This window comes from Melanerpes formicivorus, unplaced genomic scaffold (assembly GCF_026170545.1).
Source record: "Melanerpes formicivorus ecotype bairdi unplaced genomic scaffold, bMelFor1.0.p_v2 SCAF_36, whole genome shotgun sequence".
NCBI lineage: Eukaryota > Metazoa > Chordata > Aves > Piciformes > Picidae > Melanerpes > Melanerpes formicivorus.
The window spans coordinates 5,232,332-5,249,136 of NW_027142388.1; the positions used below are offsets into that span (position 1 = coordinate 5,232,332).

General features: G+C 48.3%; 1 protein-coding gene across 3 annotated transcripts in view; it reads right to left on the bottom strand.

The window, feature by feature from the left end:
* MMP17 (matrix metallopeptidase 17) overlaps positions 1–16,805 on the bottom strand; it is a 79,717-nt gene that overhangs the window by 27,084 nt on the left and 35,828 nt on the right. Inside the window, exons 2-3 of one of the 3 annotated variants that reach the window (XM_068157391.1) lie at positions 4,935–5,067; positions 2,926–3,052 (exon numbers count right to left, since the gene is read on the bottom strand). In XM_068157391.1, coding sequence (XP_068013492.1) covers positions 2,926–3,052; positions 4,935–5,067 — 260 coding nt within the window. Of the gene's footprint in view, positions 1–2,925; positions 3,053–3,708; positions 4,130–4,934; positions 5,297–16,805 lie in introns of those variants that run through there. The other 2 variants (XM_068157390.1, XM_068157392.1) reach the window with 2 other exon arrangements.

Consider the following 16,805-nt stretch of genomic DNA (forward strand, 5'->3'; position numbering starts at 1 on the left):
CCAATGGCCAATCACTTTTTCTATGAAGAACTTCACCCTAACATCCAGCCTAAACCTCCCCTGGAGCAGCTTGAGACTGTGTCCTCTTGTTCTGGTGCTGGGTGCCTGGGAGAAGAGACCAACCCCCACCTGGCTACAACCTCCCTTCAGGTAGTTGCAGACAGCAATAAGGTCTCCCCTGAGCCTCGTCTTCTCCAGGCTAAGGATGTTTTGGTGCTGTACCTTGGGCTGTGCAGGATGCAGCCTGCCCTGTTTTGACTCCAGACCCACAGGCTGGCTGTACTCCAGGGTAAAAAGAAGAAATCTGAGCAGCCTGCATGCCTATAAAATTCTGTTTGCCACACACCGTCTCCTCCATCAGTGCCAGTGCCTATCCCAGGATCATCCTTTCCTACAGCTCTGCTTAACCATTTATTCCAGCCTCACAACCATTTGGGGTTTTCATCAATGTTTTTTAAATGCATGGCATCCTAAAATTTGGGTTGGTTTGCCTTTTTTAAAGTCTTCAATCAACGTGTGAAAGGTAAGCAGGGAGGCTATTCTGCCCATGCACACTGCACTGGTTAGGTCACACCTTGAGTCCTGTGTCCAGTTCTGGGCCCCTCAGTTTAGGAAGGAGGTTGAGTTGCTGGAACGTGTCCAGAGAAGGGCAACAAAGCTGGGGAGGGGTTTGGAACACAAGCCCTATGAGGAGAGACTGAGGGAGCTGGGGTTGCTTAGCCTGGAGAAGAGGAGGCTCGGGGGAGACCTTATTGCTCTCTACAACTACCTGCAGGGAGGCTGTAGACAGGAGGGGGTTGGTCTTTTCTCCCAGGCAACCAGCACCAGAACAAGAGGACACAGTCTCAAACTGCACCAGGGGGGGTTCAGACTGGATGCTAGGAAGAAATTCTTCATAGAGGGAGTGATTGCCCATTGGAATGGGCTGCCCAGGGAGGTGGTGGAGTCACCATCACTGGAGGTGTTTATTAGGAGACTTGATAGGGTGCTTGGTTGCATGGTGTAGTTGATTAGGTGGTGTTGGATGAGAGGTTGGATGCGATGATCTTAAAGGTCTCTTCCAACCTGGTCTATTCCAATTCTAATTCTATTCTAATTCTATTCAATTCTATTCTAATTCTATTCAATTCTATTCTATTCTAATTCTAATTCTATTCTATTCTAATTCTAATTCTATTTCTATTCTAATTCTATTTCTATTCTATTCTAATTCTAGTCTATTCTAATTCTAGTCTATTCTAATTCTAGTCTATTCTAATTCTATTCTATTCTATTCTATTCTATTCTAATTCTATTCAAACCTTTTTGTCTCTCTTGGCAGGATTTCGTGGCAGTTTCCAAAAGGCTATTTTAATCTCAAGTGCTGGATGTAAAGACTTGTGAGTTGCTCTAATGCTACAGCCTTCTGTTGGCTTGGATAACCCTCAGTAATAAAATACAGCCTTTCCCTGAACAAAAGCCAAGAGCTTGGAAAGGATGAGAGAATAAAAAGTAGAAATGAGTTTGTCAGGAGACGGATTTTTTGATGTCATACATATAAAATCATCTCGGACCTATACCCCTTTTTATGGCAATCTTTGCTGCAGCATCACAGTTTCCAAAGGGGTGGAGGCAGAGGGTATCCCAGGGCTGTGTTCACCAGAGCAGCCTGACCCCATTTCCTCTCCATGCTTTTCTCCCTCCGGGATTGAGGACATTGTGCTAGCATGTCGGGAGTCATGGTTGTACCTTCAGAGCTGGGCTCAACCTCACTCCCTGGCTCACATGGGACATGGCTTGGGTTTGTCTAGCCCAGCTTTGCTCAGAGGAGCTGCTGAGGTCAGGGCTGTGCAGAAGTCATGCCCACTGCACTGGCTCCAGCAGCTCATAGGACAGCAGGGCAGGTTTGATTGCTTCATCCAAAGGAAATTTTTGTCTCTGAAATACCAAGTTAGTTCCTCTTGTCCATCAAGACAAGGCTGGTTGACATGGGGACAGGCTGAACTTCATAAGAAGCCATCCATAAGCCAAAATTGTTTCTTACTGAAGCTGAATCATGTTTATCTATTCTGAAAACAAGATCTCAGAGGAATGTGCTGGAACACAGATCAAATCCCTGGTAAGGCCACAGTTTCAGCACGTTTCAACAGCAAGAGCCAAGATGAGATTAGTTACTGAAGTGGGAGGTGGACTTGCTCTAGGGACTATGTCAGGATCAAAGAGAAGCTTATTTGTTAATGAGATCTCTCCATAGCATCCACTTGTGTTTTCAGGAGAGCACAAGTGCCTCATGGTGCTTGCCTTTCTTAGAGGAAAATCACTGCAGGACATGCTGTTTGGGGGAGGAAAAATGAATCCTGAGAGGCACAAGCCTTGGTGGGACAGGGACCAGCTTGCCTGACAACCCTGGAAGAGTTGGGACCTGAAGTGGGACCTGAACTTCTTTCTATGTGTCATAGGTTCAGAGTGACTCACACATGTCACTCCTTGATGTCAAAGGAAAAGTAATCCCCTTTGGCAAGGACTAGGAGTGAAAAAAAAAGTGACTCCATTACTCAGAAAATGTTTCCAACCCTCTGACTCAGATGGGGCAAGAGAAGAAGCCCCTCCTGTGCCAAGCCAGGTCTGTGGCAGCTGCTTGAAACTGAAAAATCACAATGTCCCAGTGAGCTCAAGAGCAATGTTCCAATAACCCCTGAAATGCAGCAAAAGCTCCCAGACAATCCACCTGCAAGATCCACACCTTTCCCAGCTAGTGGCTGAGTGGGTTCAAGAAGTCAAGGCTGGGACCATGGAAAGAAGAGTTTAAATAAATAGTCTGTGAGGTTCTGGGAGCACAGAAGGACATGTTTGAACACATCACCCTGAAACTCACCCCGAAACTCACCCCAGGTCCGGGGTCACCCTTTCACTGTGGGATGTCAGTAGGGGAGGATCAATTCCTACCTCCAGGACAAGTTCCTTTTGCTCCACTTGGTGACAGCCTGCACGAATCGCTTCCTCCTGGTCTCCACAGTGGCAAGGTCGGGCAGGGAGCAGCGAGGGGTCTTCATTAGCTCCAATGTGGCTTCGTCTGGGGGGAACAAAAATTCATGGAAATCTTGGGAATGGTGGGTTAAGAAATCTCTGGAGAGGAACAGGGCAGGAAAGTGCTGAGGGTGGGCAGCAGAGTGAAAGGCAGTGCCTGAGAGCTATTAGGTCCTGGCCCCAGCATCTACCCGTGGTGCTAGCCTGGAGGCCCTGGGCCCCCTCCTTGCAGTTGCACCCACAAAGAGCAGCAATTCCTGCTGAAAGCTCATTTCTTGAAAGCACCCAGCAGCTGGGGCTGCCAGGAGGTGAGGGAGAACACCCCACAGCCAGGAGCTCTGCTCTTGGCATCAGTGGTCAGTTCTCTGGATTTCAGGAGAAAACATAGCAGGTCACCTCTCACCAGACACTTCACAGATCCCAAAACCTTGTGTGGAAAACCACCTGTGGCCAACTTTGGGTAGATTTTAAAATGCAATTTTTTCATTGTTCTCTTCTGCTGAATTCCCCATGGCTCCCCTGGCAAAGCAGAGAGATGTTTGCATGTAAATAATCGATATCTATTCAGCTAGGAGCTCATTTGGAAAATCCTCATGTTCCTACTTATTTATTTTTAAGGCTGAATGAAAGTTTAAAGCTCCCATTCTCGTCTGCTGAAAGATGGAGAGTTGCTCATCCACCTGTTTTCCATGCTGGTGTTACCTCTTTACTTAAACACTTGGGTGTCAGATGCAAATCCACGTCCATGGCCTGCCCAGGGCAGCTCCCCAGGTGTGTTTCAAACACCCCTTCCACAAATGGAAAATGCAGACGCATTTGAAAGGTTGAAAGGTGATCCTTGCTCCTGAGCCTCCTGCAGCTTGTGGGAAGGTGGAAGAGAAATAATTGCAGGTGCTCAAGTCAGAGTGGAGAGGAAAAATCCCAGCAATGGGATACAGCCAGCTCCAGTGGATTAGGAAGGGCTGCCAGGGGCCCTGGGGATGGTTGGATGGCTGGATACCAACCTGCTAATTAGCAGCTTCTCCTCAATTCTGTCCTGAGCAGCGGAAGCAAGCTGGCCATGCAGCGGGAGATTGTGGCCATGCATCAGGGAGGGGAGGAGAACAAGACAGGCACCCTTCTGAGGGCTAGGATAATACTGCCTTTCTTCTTCTCTCAATGAGGACATTGAGAGGAATGACCCCAGCCATGCCAGGGAATCTTGTGTCACTTCAGCTGTGACTGCCACACCAGGCAGAAGCCTCCCGCTGCCCTGTCCCGCTGGCCACCAGAGGTGTCAGGGAGGGTGACAGGCTCTCAGCTGTCCAGAGGCAACAAGGGGGTGTCTGGAACTGCCGTGGCTTGGTGAGAGCCAAGGAGAGCCTCATCATCCCCACAGATACCTCATGGTTCTGTGTGTCATGGGCAGGAGTGAGCAGCACTGGGGTGATGGGACACCACCTTCCTCCCTCCCCTGTGCTGTGCCCTGCTGGTGAAGAAACCAGACTACGCATACCAATTAGGAGGCTTAATCAAGACTTTTGGTCAACTCAGTGTGAGGCTGCAGTTAAGGCTGTGAACAGGACAACCTATCAGCTTCAGTTTCTCTGTCTTTTTTCCTCTTTTTTTTTTATTTATTTTTGTAAGTTTTTTATTTTTCTGAACACACCAAGAGTTATTTTAAGCACAGCAGGAACCCCAAGGGGGTGTGGGTCTGGTGAAATAATTGCTTGCCTCAGGTTCTTGAAAGCACAAGGCAACAAAGCACCTGAGCCATGTAATTACTCTTACAGCTGCAAACTGGGCCATATGTTAGCCCTACATGAGCTTTTCCTGGAGATGCTGCTACTCCACAACTCAGGACCACAGCCCTGCTCCTCCCCAGGCCTGCAAGGAGCTGCCCCTGAACCCCCCTGCACTGAAAAGGGGAAGGATCACAGGCCACTGACCTAGGACCCCGGTTGCCTCGAGCCCCCCAAATCGCTGCATGGCAGTGATGGCCTTGGTGAGCTCCTCCTGCGTCTGCAGTTGTCCTGTGGCAGGATCCGGAGGAGGCAGGTACCCAAATTTTGTCAGCCAGTCCTGCGGAACAAGGAGAAGCAGAGGGATGAGAAAAGAAAACAAAGGAAATACCTCTGCAGGGAAGGACATTCTGAAGGTCCCATCTGTTCCACTTGGAAATCTCCTTCCCATTGATGTTTCTGCCCACTGCCCCATCCAATGACGTGATCCCTGCTAATGAATGGAACTGTAAACAGCACTTTGGTAGTGGACTCCATCACCTTCAAGCCTTCCAAAGGTGACATCAGTGTCCCCACCCAGCTGCTGACCCTCTGCTGACAGCAGTGGCAGCACAGCTCCAACCCAGTGGTTACACAGGCACCTAGGATTCTCCCTGTGGACACGGGCAGCTCCTACTGCAAACCAGTTACAGGGCTGAGCACAGTGAGAGGAGGAAAACTGCCCCTCACAAGGGCCAGGCAATGCCACTCCTCTCAGGACCTCACTTCCAGTGGGAGCCCTGTCTGTTGTCTCCCTGATCTCCAGCCAAGGCTGGGTTTGCCCATCTTTGTCTGGTGCAGGGAACACCTCTGTGGCCAAATCCTGTGCAAGTCCTCCCACGTCCTCATGCTGGCACAAGGGCTGTGCCTGCTCTCTGGACCCCTTCAGCTGATCTGTCACAATGCCATCATCCTGCTGTAACATTAATGGACCTGCTGCAAACTCCTGCTGTTTTCCAGTCTGTGCACTCTTGGGATGGCCAAGCTTTGGGAATGTAGTATGTTAAGGATGCAAACCTTGGCAGAGGTTCCACTCATCCAGTGCAGACAAGCTAGGGCATGGAAATGAAGACACAAAACTAAACCCTCTGAGGAAAAACACCATGGATCCATTCCATGCCAAGCTACTTCCTCAGAGGCCACTGCATTCAGTGAGACCTTGGCTTGGTACCTTCCCACCAGTTCCCAGGAAACATGAGCACTGCCAGTACAAATTCTTGGTTTCCAGGAACCAAAATGCCATCCCAGCAAGACCTGGTGGGTTCCCAGTGGTGCCATTGCCTTTCCACCATGGCAGGGAAAGATATGGGGACGGGGAGCACAGGAAACCCCTGCAATAGTCTTCTCCTAAAATTTGGCCAAAGTGATTGCAGTATCACAGTATCACAGTATCACTTAGGTTGGAAAGGACCTCGAGGATCATCGAGTCCAACCTATCAACGCAGACCCCATGACTAGACCATGGCACCAAGTGCCACGTCCAATCTCCCCTTGAATGCCTCCAGGGTCGATGACTCAACCACCTCCCTGGGCAACCCGTTCCAATGCCGAATGACTCGCTCGGTGAAGAACTTTCTCCTCACCTCGAGTCTGAACCTCCCCTGGCGCAGCTTGAGACTGTGTCCCCTTGTTCTGGTGCTGGTTGCCTGGGAGAAGAGGCCAACCCCCTCCTGGCTACAACCACCTTTCAGGTAGTTGTAGAGGGCAATGAGGTCACCCCTGAGCCTCCTCTTCTCCAGGCTAAACAATCCCAGCTCCCTCAGCCTCTCCTCATAGGGCTTGTGTTCAAGGCCTCTCACCAGCCTTGTTGCCCTTCTCTGGACACGCTCAAGTGTTTCAATGTCCTTCTTAAACTGAGGAGCCCAGAACTGGACACAGTACTCAAGGTGTGGCCTAACCAAAGCAGAGTACAGGGGCACTATGACCTCCCTGCTCCTGCTGGCCACACTATTCCTAATGCAGGCCAGTATGCTATTGGTCCTCCTGGCCACCTGGGCACACTGCTGGCTCATATTCAGGTGGCTGTCGATCAGCACACCCAGGTCCCTCTCTGTTTGGGAGCTCTCCAGCCACTCCAACCCCAGCCTGTAGCTCTGCATGGGATTGCCGTAGCCAAAGTGCAGCACTCGGCACTTGGACTTGTTGAAAGTCATCCCATTGGACTCTGCCCATCTGTCCAGTCGGTCAAGGTCCCTCTGCAGAGCCTTTCTACCCTCCAACTGACTAACATCTGCCCCTAACTTTGTGTCATCTGCAAACTTGCTGATGACTGACTCTACCCCTTCATCCAGATCATCAACGAATATGTTGAAGAGGACAGGGCCCAGCACTGATCCCTGGGGGACACCACTGGTGACTGGTGATTGAAGGCCTCAAAAAGACAAAAATATGGATCAGAAAATAAAACACCATAAGAAATTCCCATTGATGACAATGACAAGTTTCTTAAGTGTGGATTGTTTTGTTCAAGAGGATGAATCAGCAGAACTGTGCTCACCCCAGCAGCAGCAGCAGAGGTGCCAGGACTGGCTGCTGGTGAAGCTGAAACCTGTCACTCGCAGCCCCTGGACAGGGCTGCCTGATCTACTTAAGAGAAAGAAGTGGTTTTTAATCTGTGCCCTCCTCTCCAACATTTCCACATGCCTTGGTTTAACCATCTCCTTGCCTTAAAGCATTTAGTCAGGTGTGGGTAACTCCACCACCAGAAAGCAGTGGGGACCTGGGAAACACCCCATGTGTCCCTCTTTGGGAAAGCCTGAGCAAGCACAGCTCCTACCATGGTAGCCTCACTAAACCCAAGACCACTATTTGATAGGAATTTGTCTCCCGAAGAACAATACATTTTTCTGAAGATCTCTCTCTTCATAAAGCACCACAGATCTCCTCCTTACAAGTGCTTTTTAAATGCCTGCTGAATTATCTTTCTAAATCCTTTCTTACCTTCCCACTCACTCCCCTCCCTCAGCAGAAGGCTCAGCGAAGAATGATAATGCCACATGCAGGGAACGCCATAAATACCTACCCTCTATTTCCTCCATCTGTATCTAAGAAACATTGATCTGTTGAGCCTCTTCAAGACTGGTATTGATCTAGACTTCCACCACGGTCAATACACCACAAATTTATCATAGATTAGTGGCAGAAGTTGGTACCTGCCCATGGCTACAAACTGAGTGCCTCACAGGTTGGTGTCACCTGCAGCAGCCACCTTGCATGCCACAGCACCCCCAGCCCTGCTTTGGCAAGCCAAAGCAAACAATTTCACACTTACAGAGCTTTACAACAGACCCCTCCAAGCTTGGTATGGATGCCTATTGGGGAATGTGGTCTTCTGTGCCAGGTTTCCCACTGAGAATTTGCTTCCCTACTGACCCTCCCTCATAGTTGCCTTCTTTTAGGTTCTCTGGCCATTTCTTGTTGCTTAATACAACCCCATTAAGTACCACCTTGCTAGGAGCATGGTAGCATCACAGAATCAAAGAATCACCTGGCTGAAAAAGACCTTAAGATCATCGAGTTCAACCTTAACCAAACATCTCCCTGTATGCAACTGTCCCTAAGCTCCTCATTCAAATATCTTTTAAACACCTCCAGGGATGGTGACTCCACCACTTCCCTGGGCACCCTGGTCCAATGTCTGATAACTCTTTTGGTGATGAAATTTTTGCTAATACCAAATTTCAACCTCCCCTGGTGCAGGCTGAGGCTATTTCCTCTCATCCTATCACTTGTTACCTTGGAGAAGAGACCAACCCCACCTGGCTCCAACTTCTTTTCAGGGAGTTGTAGACAGCAATGAGGTCTCCCCTCAGCCTCCTCCAGGCTAATGAATCCCAGTTCCCTCAGCTGCTCCTTAAAGGACTTGTGTTCAAGACTCCTTCCCAGCCTCACTGCCCTTCTCTGGACACACTCCAGCACCTCAGTGTCCTTCTTTTAGTGGGGGGCCAAAACTGAAGCCAGTACTTGAGCTGCAGCCTCACCAGAGCTGAGTACAGGGGCACGATCATGTCCCTGGTCCTGCTGGCCACACCATTCCGGATGCAGCCCTCCTGCACCATCAGGCTGAAGGCCAGGCCAAGTGCTCTCTCCTCCTTTCCCTTCTCCTGTGTGTCCCTTTGCACAGCAAAAACATTTGTGACAGAAATTAGAGATACAATTGGCCCTTGATGGTTCATGAGAAATCAGCTGTGACACGGAGCTCAGCAGCTGGCCCATCAATTGCTGAGCATGGGGGGATTTAATTTGGTTTCTTCCCCAGCCATAGAGACAGTGTCATTTATTCTCTAATGACAGGGAGGCTGATGCTACACCACAGGTGTACAGAACTCAGCTTTGCTCAGGTTCTCCTGGAGTTGGAGGTGGCTGCAAAAGGATGGGGAAAGCAAAGGGAGGGTGAGGTCTAGCAAAGGTCCTGCTGCTCTGGCTGCAGCCAGGGGCAGATCTCCTCTCTCCTCCTTAACCATCAGAAAAAGCACAAACACAGCTGGACACCCCAGAGCAATTGGAAGGACTCCCTAAAGAAAAGATGGAAGGAACTGGCAGATACCACAAGCCCTTCACCCGATCCACCTTGCAAGCACTGATTTTCCTGCACATGATTTTTCAGGTAGACCATCAGGTTTCTCAGGCCTTGCTCCATAATTTTGTGGACAGCTGTGATATTGCTCATGTTCACCTCTTCTCCAGTGCCCATGTTCTGGATGGTTTCCTCTCTCCTGGTAAACAAAGCTGATCTGTAATATTGAACTTTCACATCCCACCTTTGCCGTGGCAGAAAATTTCATTAGGGAAAATGCAGCTGGACTTGGAGATGAGAAAGATCATCAGGAATTGTCTGGCTAATTATCCATGTACCCTGTGAAAGCTTTTCAGATTTTTTTTTGTCCTAATTAGAACAGAATCTAAACTTACAAACTTCCATCCATGAAAGATATGAAAACATTTTCCACTGAGTTCACTTTGACACATTCCCTTCCTGTCATTTTTTTTTCCTCTCTTTTGAATAAAAAAGTACCTTTTCTTTTTTTCAGGGGGGCCAACTCTCATTAGCTTAAAATGTTTAAATGAGATAGTGGTTTGAGCTGAATGCTAAAATTCTTAGAACATATTTCTTGCCTGAGCTGGCACGATAAAAACTTTCCCTCGAAAAATGTGCTGTGCTAAATGAATTGACCTAATCCCATGAGAAGATCCAGCTTCAGCAACTCCCCATTTTAAAAGGCAAACAAGATAAATAAGTATTGCTTCAGTAAAAAATTCAGATTGAGCCAATCTTCCTGCTCTGAGATGAGGTAAGAATGAGCGTGGCTGCACTACATGACTCACGTCATGGCCTGGGGGATGTACCTTGTTCTGGGGCTCATGGGATCCCAGCTGGGTTTTTGTAGGAATCACATCTCATTGTGTCTCTGGCCCTCAGTTCCCCACCTATAAAATACTTACAGAATTCATAGAATCAGAGAATCAGTAAGGTTGGAAAAGACCTCAAAGATCATCAAGCCCAACCTGTCACCCAACACCTCATGACTACTAAACCATGGCACCAAATGCCCAAGTCCAATCCCCTCTTGAACACCTTCAGGGATGGTGACTCCACCACCTCCCTGGGCAGCATATTCCAATGGCTAACAACTCTCTATGTGAAGAACTTTCTCCTCACCTTGAGCCTAAACTTCCCCTGGTGCAGCTTGAGACTGTGTCCTCTTGTTCTGGTGCTGGTTGCCTGGGAGAAGACACCAACCCCCTCCTGGCTACAACCTCCCTTCAGGTAGTTGTAGACAGCAAGAAGGTCTCCCCCAAGCCTCCTCTTCTCCAGGCTAAACAATCCCAGCTCCCTCAGCCTCTCCTTGTAGGGCTTGTGCTCAAGGCCTCTCACCAGCCTCGTTGCCCTTCTCTGGACACATTCAAGAGTCTCAAGGTCCTTCTTAAATTGAGAGGCCCAGAACTGGACACAGGACTCAAGGTATGGCTTAACCAGTGCTGAGTACAGGGGCACAATGCCTTCCCTGCTCCTGCTGGCCACAGTATTTCTGATGCAGAATTAACCAGGTTGGAAAAGATCTTTGAGATCATCAAGTCCAACCTATCACTCAACACCATCTAATCAACTAAACAATGGTACTAAGTGCTTCATCCAGTCTCTTTTTAAACACTTCCACTGGTGGTAACTTGTAATGGTATTTCCTAGTATCCCATCTATTGGTCTTGTCTGCTCAACACTGTCACCTAGCCAAAGTGCTTTCCTGCCATCACCAAAAGTGGACTAAATCGTGGACTTCTCCAGTGCTGGGAGATGGTGGTGGGGGGAGCTGGAGGGTCCAAGCCCAGTCCACTGGTCCAAGCCAGCGAGTATTCTGATCCAGCTGCATCACTTTGCAATATAGAATTAAAGCTTTCCAATTGTGGTCAGGGCCATGGAAAACAAAAACAACAACAACAAAAAATTAAAAGGAAAGAAGAAAGAAAAAAAGGAATGCAAAAACATCCACAGACATCCACCCATCTGCACCTCCCCTCCACTGCACCAGATAAACACAGCTGCCAGCAAGAGCCCTCAGGCTGCTCAGCACCGAGCAGAGGCATGGATATGCCCCTTATAATATACAGTCAGGAGGTTTACTGACAAAGCATTGTCCCTCTGTGGGACTGGAAATCCCACCCTTCCCCACTCTGGATGCCGGGACTTGTGTCCTAGCCAGTGAGGAAAAGCAACATGCTCAACTCCTGGGACTGAGGCACCAGGAACAGAGGCTCTCTGGGTGCTCCCCATGTCCCATCCCCCATGATCTCATCAGACCAGCCAAGACCACACATCCCAAAAACTGAGGAAAAACCGAAAAGAGTTTTTCCTCCCATGTAACTCTACAATCTTCACCATGGTTGGTATCAAATAAAAGATGTCTTAAAGCAAACACGTCAAAGCCCAGCTTCCCTTTCAAAGGGAACTGTGTTAATGGTGATGCAGCAGTGTTGTCCCTCCATGGAGCTGCTCCACATGTGTGTTTGGGGACAGATTGCTCACTTGGTTAGCTAAAAATAAGCTAATATTATTTTTCTCTTGTCTGAGTTCCCATACCACTGAGGCATAATGAGGGAAAGGCAGCTTCTTGCCTTAAAAAATGGTTAAGAGAATCCAAAATTGCAGAATCTTTTTTGTTGTTCCCCCCCCCCACTTTAGGAGAAGGCACAAAATTAGGAAGAATGGCAATGAAGTCGTTTCCTCTGCAAACTTACTTCAGTTTCAGACTCTTTTTTCACTCCTTAAGCCAGTGGAATGGAATACCAGAGAATGATGCTGCAGCCAGGGACTGGGGCTTTCGAGGGCAAAGTGATGACCCAGAACAAAAGGCTGGTTCCAGCAGCAGTGAAGTCTCTGGTATCACTTTTGCAGAGCTAATTTTCAGATTAAAATGGCAATTTCATTTCTTTCATCTATCCACTTCCTTTGTATCCATACCCTTTTGTCCTAGAAGCTACTTACCTGCTTCATTTTAAAATAGATATAGATATTGTCCCTCTTTTATGGAAGATTTATGAGCTCTGTAGGTTTGCTTTTACAAATATTAATATTATATAAGCTGATGGGCTTATTCAACTGCCACAGGCAAAGAAAGAAGACTCAGTCAGCAAGTTTTCTTCCTAATGATTTCTTTTTAAGGGTCATGGGTTGGCATTTACAAGAAGACAAACTAGTTCAGGATAACAAGGAGAGGATAAACAGCAGAACAGAAATCAGGATAAGCAGAAAAACTCTGCCCAGCCAGTTCCATGCTTCTGCCTGCTCTTGCATTATTGTAATGACCATGTTTCTAAAGCTTAGCACCAACAAAATCAGGGTACTTTTTTTTTTTTAGCTTGATGTTGCATAAACATACAGGGGGAAAACCCAGCCTTAATCCTGCAGAGTCTGTAGCACTCCACTCCTTCAGCTCAGGGATATAGATCTCTGTGTTCCTGACACATTGCCAAGCGGAGAGGAGCAGAGGTTTACCCCAACTCCTCTGCAGGTCCCTAGACTGGACCTTGGGGTTTGCACCAGCAGCCCAGACTCCCAGATTTGCTCCATCCCCACTCTATCCACACCAGTGGAAGAAACTGGGTTTAAATTCATGCTCCTGTTGACAGGGGTGCAACTAGCATCCACACAGCCTGTAAGGGCTATCAGTTGTGATTCCTGTGGGACCTCTCCTTGGCCCATGCCACAGCCGCTGCACTGCTACAGATGCCTCTTTGCATGGAGGAGCTACACTCACAGAGACTTACAACACACCTCCAGAGACTTTTTGACTGTAGGTATATTAAAATTTCCAAATTTTCAGGACAGTCCAAGACTCCACAACCCCCCTGGGCAGCCTGTTCCAGTGCTCTGTCACCCTCACAGTGAAAAAGTTTGTTCTCATATTCATGTGAAACTTCTATGCCTCAACTTCCACCCATTGCCCCTTGTGCCATCGTTGGGCACCACAGAGCAGAGCCTGGCTCCACCCTCTTGGCACTCACCCTGTACAAATTTATAAACATTGATGAGGTCACCTTTCAGTTTCCTCTTCTCTAAGCTAAAGAGCCCTCAGCTCCCTCAGTCTCTCCTTGTATGGAAGATGTTCCATTCCCCTATCACAGAATCACCAAGGTTGGAAGAGACCTCGAGGATCATCAAATCCAACCTGTCACCCAACACCTCATGACTAAACCATGGCACCAAGTGCCACATCCAATCCCCTCTTGAACACCTTCAGGGATGGTGACTCCACCACCTCCCTGGGCAGCACATTCCAATGGCTAACAACTCTCTCAGTGAAGAACTTTCTCCTCACCTCGAGTCTAAACTTCCCCTGGTGCAGCTTGACACTGTGTCCTCTTGTTCTGGTGCTGGTTGCCTGGGAGAAGACACCAACCCCCTCCTGGCTACAACCACCCTTCAGGTAGTTGTAGACAGCAATGAGATCTCCCCTGAGCCTCCTCTTCTCCAGGCTAAACAATCCCAGCTCCCTCAGCCTCTCCACACAGAAGCCCTTGCTTGAAGCCTCTCCCCAGCCTCGTTGCCCTTCGCTGGCCACATTCAAGTGTCTCAATGTCCTCATGGCTCTGAGCTGAACTCTCTCAAGCAGCTCACTGTCTTTCTTGAACTGAGGGGCCCAGAACTGGACACAATCAATATTCCAGATGCAGCAAGCCACCGCAGCACTCACCTCCACCGCTCAACTCCTGCCCTCCACGCCAGCTAACCACAGAGAAACAGGCTTTGTATTTGCAGAGTCAGCCAGGGAGGAAAGGTCTTTGAAAGCTGCCTTTCAGCTGGAAGCCCCTTCAAACCCCGAGTGCTGGGTGCAGTCGTGCTTTGCACACGCAGGGGAAGAAAAATTCATGACCCAGATTACTAAAATAAAGCTCCAACTCAAACAGCTGGAACTAATTTCCAAATTACATTTCACTTTATCTCTGCAGCTACCACTAAATAGGGTGGAAGCTTTGCAAATTAAAGAAAAAAAATTACACCCCACCCCCCCAAAAAAAAGTTAAAAAATATTAATCATTGCCACCACAAATCAGATGAAAGGGAAATTGCTTTTGGTTGGTTTGAGTTTTCCTTCTGAGTTTTCCAAGGTTTACAGCATTCAGAGTTTTGCAGTCATTTTCCTGAGATCAAAGGAGCAGCACCCATTAATTAGAGCAACCCATATGGTGCTGCAGTACTCCAAGGAACGCGCTCCTGCCATGGAACAGCCTCCGGGCCACCAAAGCCAACCAGTGCCTTCCCGAGGTTGCCACGCACCTCTCTAATGAGCTATCACAAGCAAGTAATCAACTGATTAATTCATTAGGAGTAAACACTGCAGCTTGGCTTACAAGCAGCATTTGGGTTGACGCTGAACCGGTTTCGTTAGCTGCCGCTGGAGGAGTCGCTCGAATCCAAGCAGCGACTTAATTGGAGTGAGCACTGTGCACAGAATCCAGGCTAGGACCTTTGCAGAATCACCCAGGTTGGAAGAGACCTCAGAGATCATCAAGTCCAACCCATCACCCAGCCCTACCTAATCAACTAGACCATGGCACTAAGCGCCTCATCCAGTCCTTTCTTAAACACCTCCAGGGATGTCAACCCCCCCACCCCCCTGGACAGCACATTCCAATGGCCAAACGCTCTTCTGTGAAGAACTTATTTCTAAGTTCAAGCCTAAACTTCCCCCTGCACAGTTTGAGACTGTGACCTCTTGTTCTTTTGCTGGTTGCTTGGGAGAAGAGACCAATCCCCACCTGGCTGCAACCTCCCTTCAGAGAGCAATAGGGTCTCCCCTGAGCATCCTCTTCTCCAAGCTAAACAACCCCAGCTCCCTCAGCCACTCATCACAGGGCTTGTGCTCCAGACCCCTCACCAGCTTTGTTGCCCTCCTCTTCATGGAGCTCCAAATAATTTTCTTGATTAGGTTAGCAACAGTGGCACTGTAAAAGGTCACAACCTACATATCCTGAAGACTGCAGGTCCCTTGGGTAAGGAATAAATCATACCCCTTGATGACATTAGACCTGGGACATCCAGGTCATTAAGGAACCAGTGGATAGAAAACCTTTGCTCCAGTGCAGCTCACTTGCCAGCCAGCAACTGAATGCCAGCTTGGCTGTACACAGGTCTTCTTGGATGTGACCATGTCTTGCTTGTAGCCTCAAACACTCAATGGCAGGGCTCTTGTTACTGCTCTCCTGGGTGTTGGAGGAGAAGGTGGTGTTGATTTGGTGGCAAACTTCACCCACTCTGCAGCAGATGTTACACAAGGCATAAGCATCTCTTTGGTTGGATGGGTACCAAAAACCTTCCTCAAACACAGAGTTAATCAAGATGTGATGCAGAAGCAGAAGGAAATTCTCTGCAGACCACAGAAACAGCCTTTTCAACCTCTTTGAACTGAAGATCAAAGAACCAATTCCTGCTCATAGAAGGCAGGCAGAACAGAGCAGTGCTCAATGCTTCCTACAGCTGGTTTGAGTTTCTTCTCAGAGTGAGAAAAAGTGACAAAACACATAAACAAAGCTCAGTTTACTCTGTATTTTCAACAGAAATGTGTTAGTTTTCTTGGTGCAGATTTAACACATCAGGGCTTTAGGGAGGTCTTCAATCACTGGAGGCTTTTCAGCACATCCTACAAATTTCCACTCAAAGGCAAGGAACAATGCAAAAAATGTCTGTGTAATTGAAACTCCCCATGACCACCAACAAAAGGGAGCTTCAGCAGCAGCAGATTTTTGGTTTAAGTTTTGCATAATGCTGCCTGTCATGGCAAAACATCCTTTTTCATCAGTGAGTTATTTAGGAAGGGGAAGAAGGAAGTCCTGGTGTGTAACAGCCTGGTGAACTGTGATGGGAAGGTAGCTAAATGGCTGAATTAGCTTTTTTTATCCTGCTGCAAACAGTGCTAAACCATGTAACTCACTGCTAAACGAAAACAATCCTGCTCTTTTCATGCAGGTGTGGTTGAAGGCTGTTGTGGCAGGTACAGGAGGCTCTGCCCCGACAGCACTGGGTCCCGCTGATGGATGCCACCAGCTGGATCCTGCGCTGAACACCAAACATGGGATTTGGCTCTCCCTGAACACTCCCAGCTCTGCTCACTACAAAGAAAAGTGCCGACGTCTGCACAAGATATAAAAATGCGACAAGTTTAAGTCCTCTGGTGGGCCTGGAGGCCAACAACATCACTGGGGGGCCCTAAACAACCCCAATACTCTAGTCCATTGAGAAGCATAGTAAGTAATTACCACTGCAACATATGGCACATAAATACCGGCAGCGGCGTTTGGATCTGCTTTAAAATCCACTTTAGAGCATCTGTGCTGCTGGTCCCTAGGCTGTGCCCAGATTCATCTGCATGATGGAGCATGGCTGCTGTTGAGTTAATTCATAGGCTTGCTCTAGCTCTATTTACATAGAATGAACCAGAGTGCAGCCTCAGCTGATGAGTCCAGGTAGGACTGACAGTGGCCAAGCTGGGTGGAGGAAAAAAGCCCAACCCCAGTATGAGAGATGGAGCAACTGGAAAGCAAACC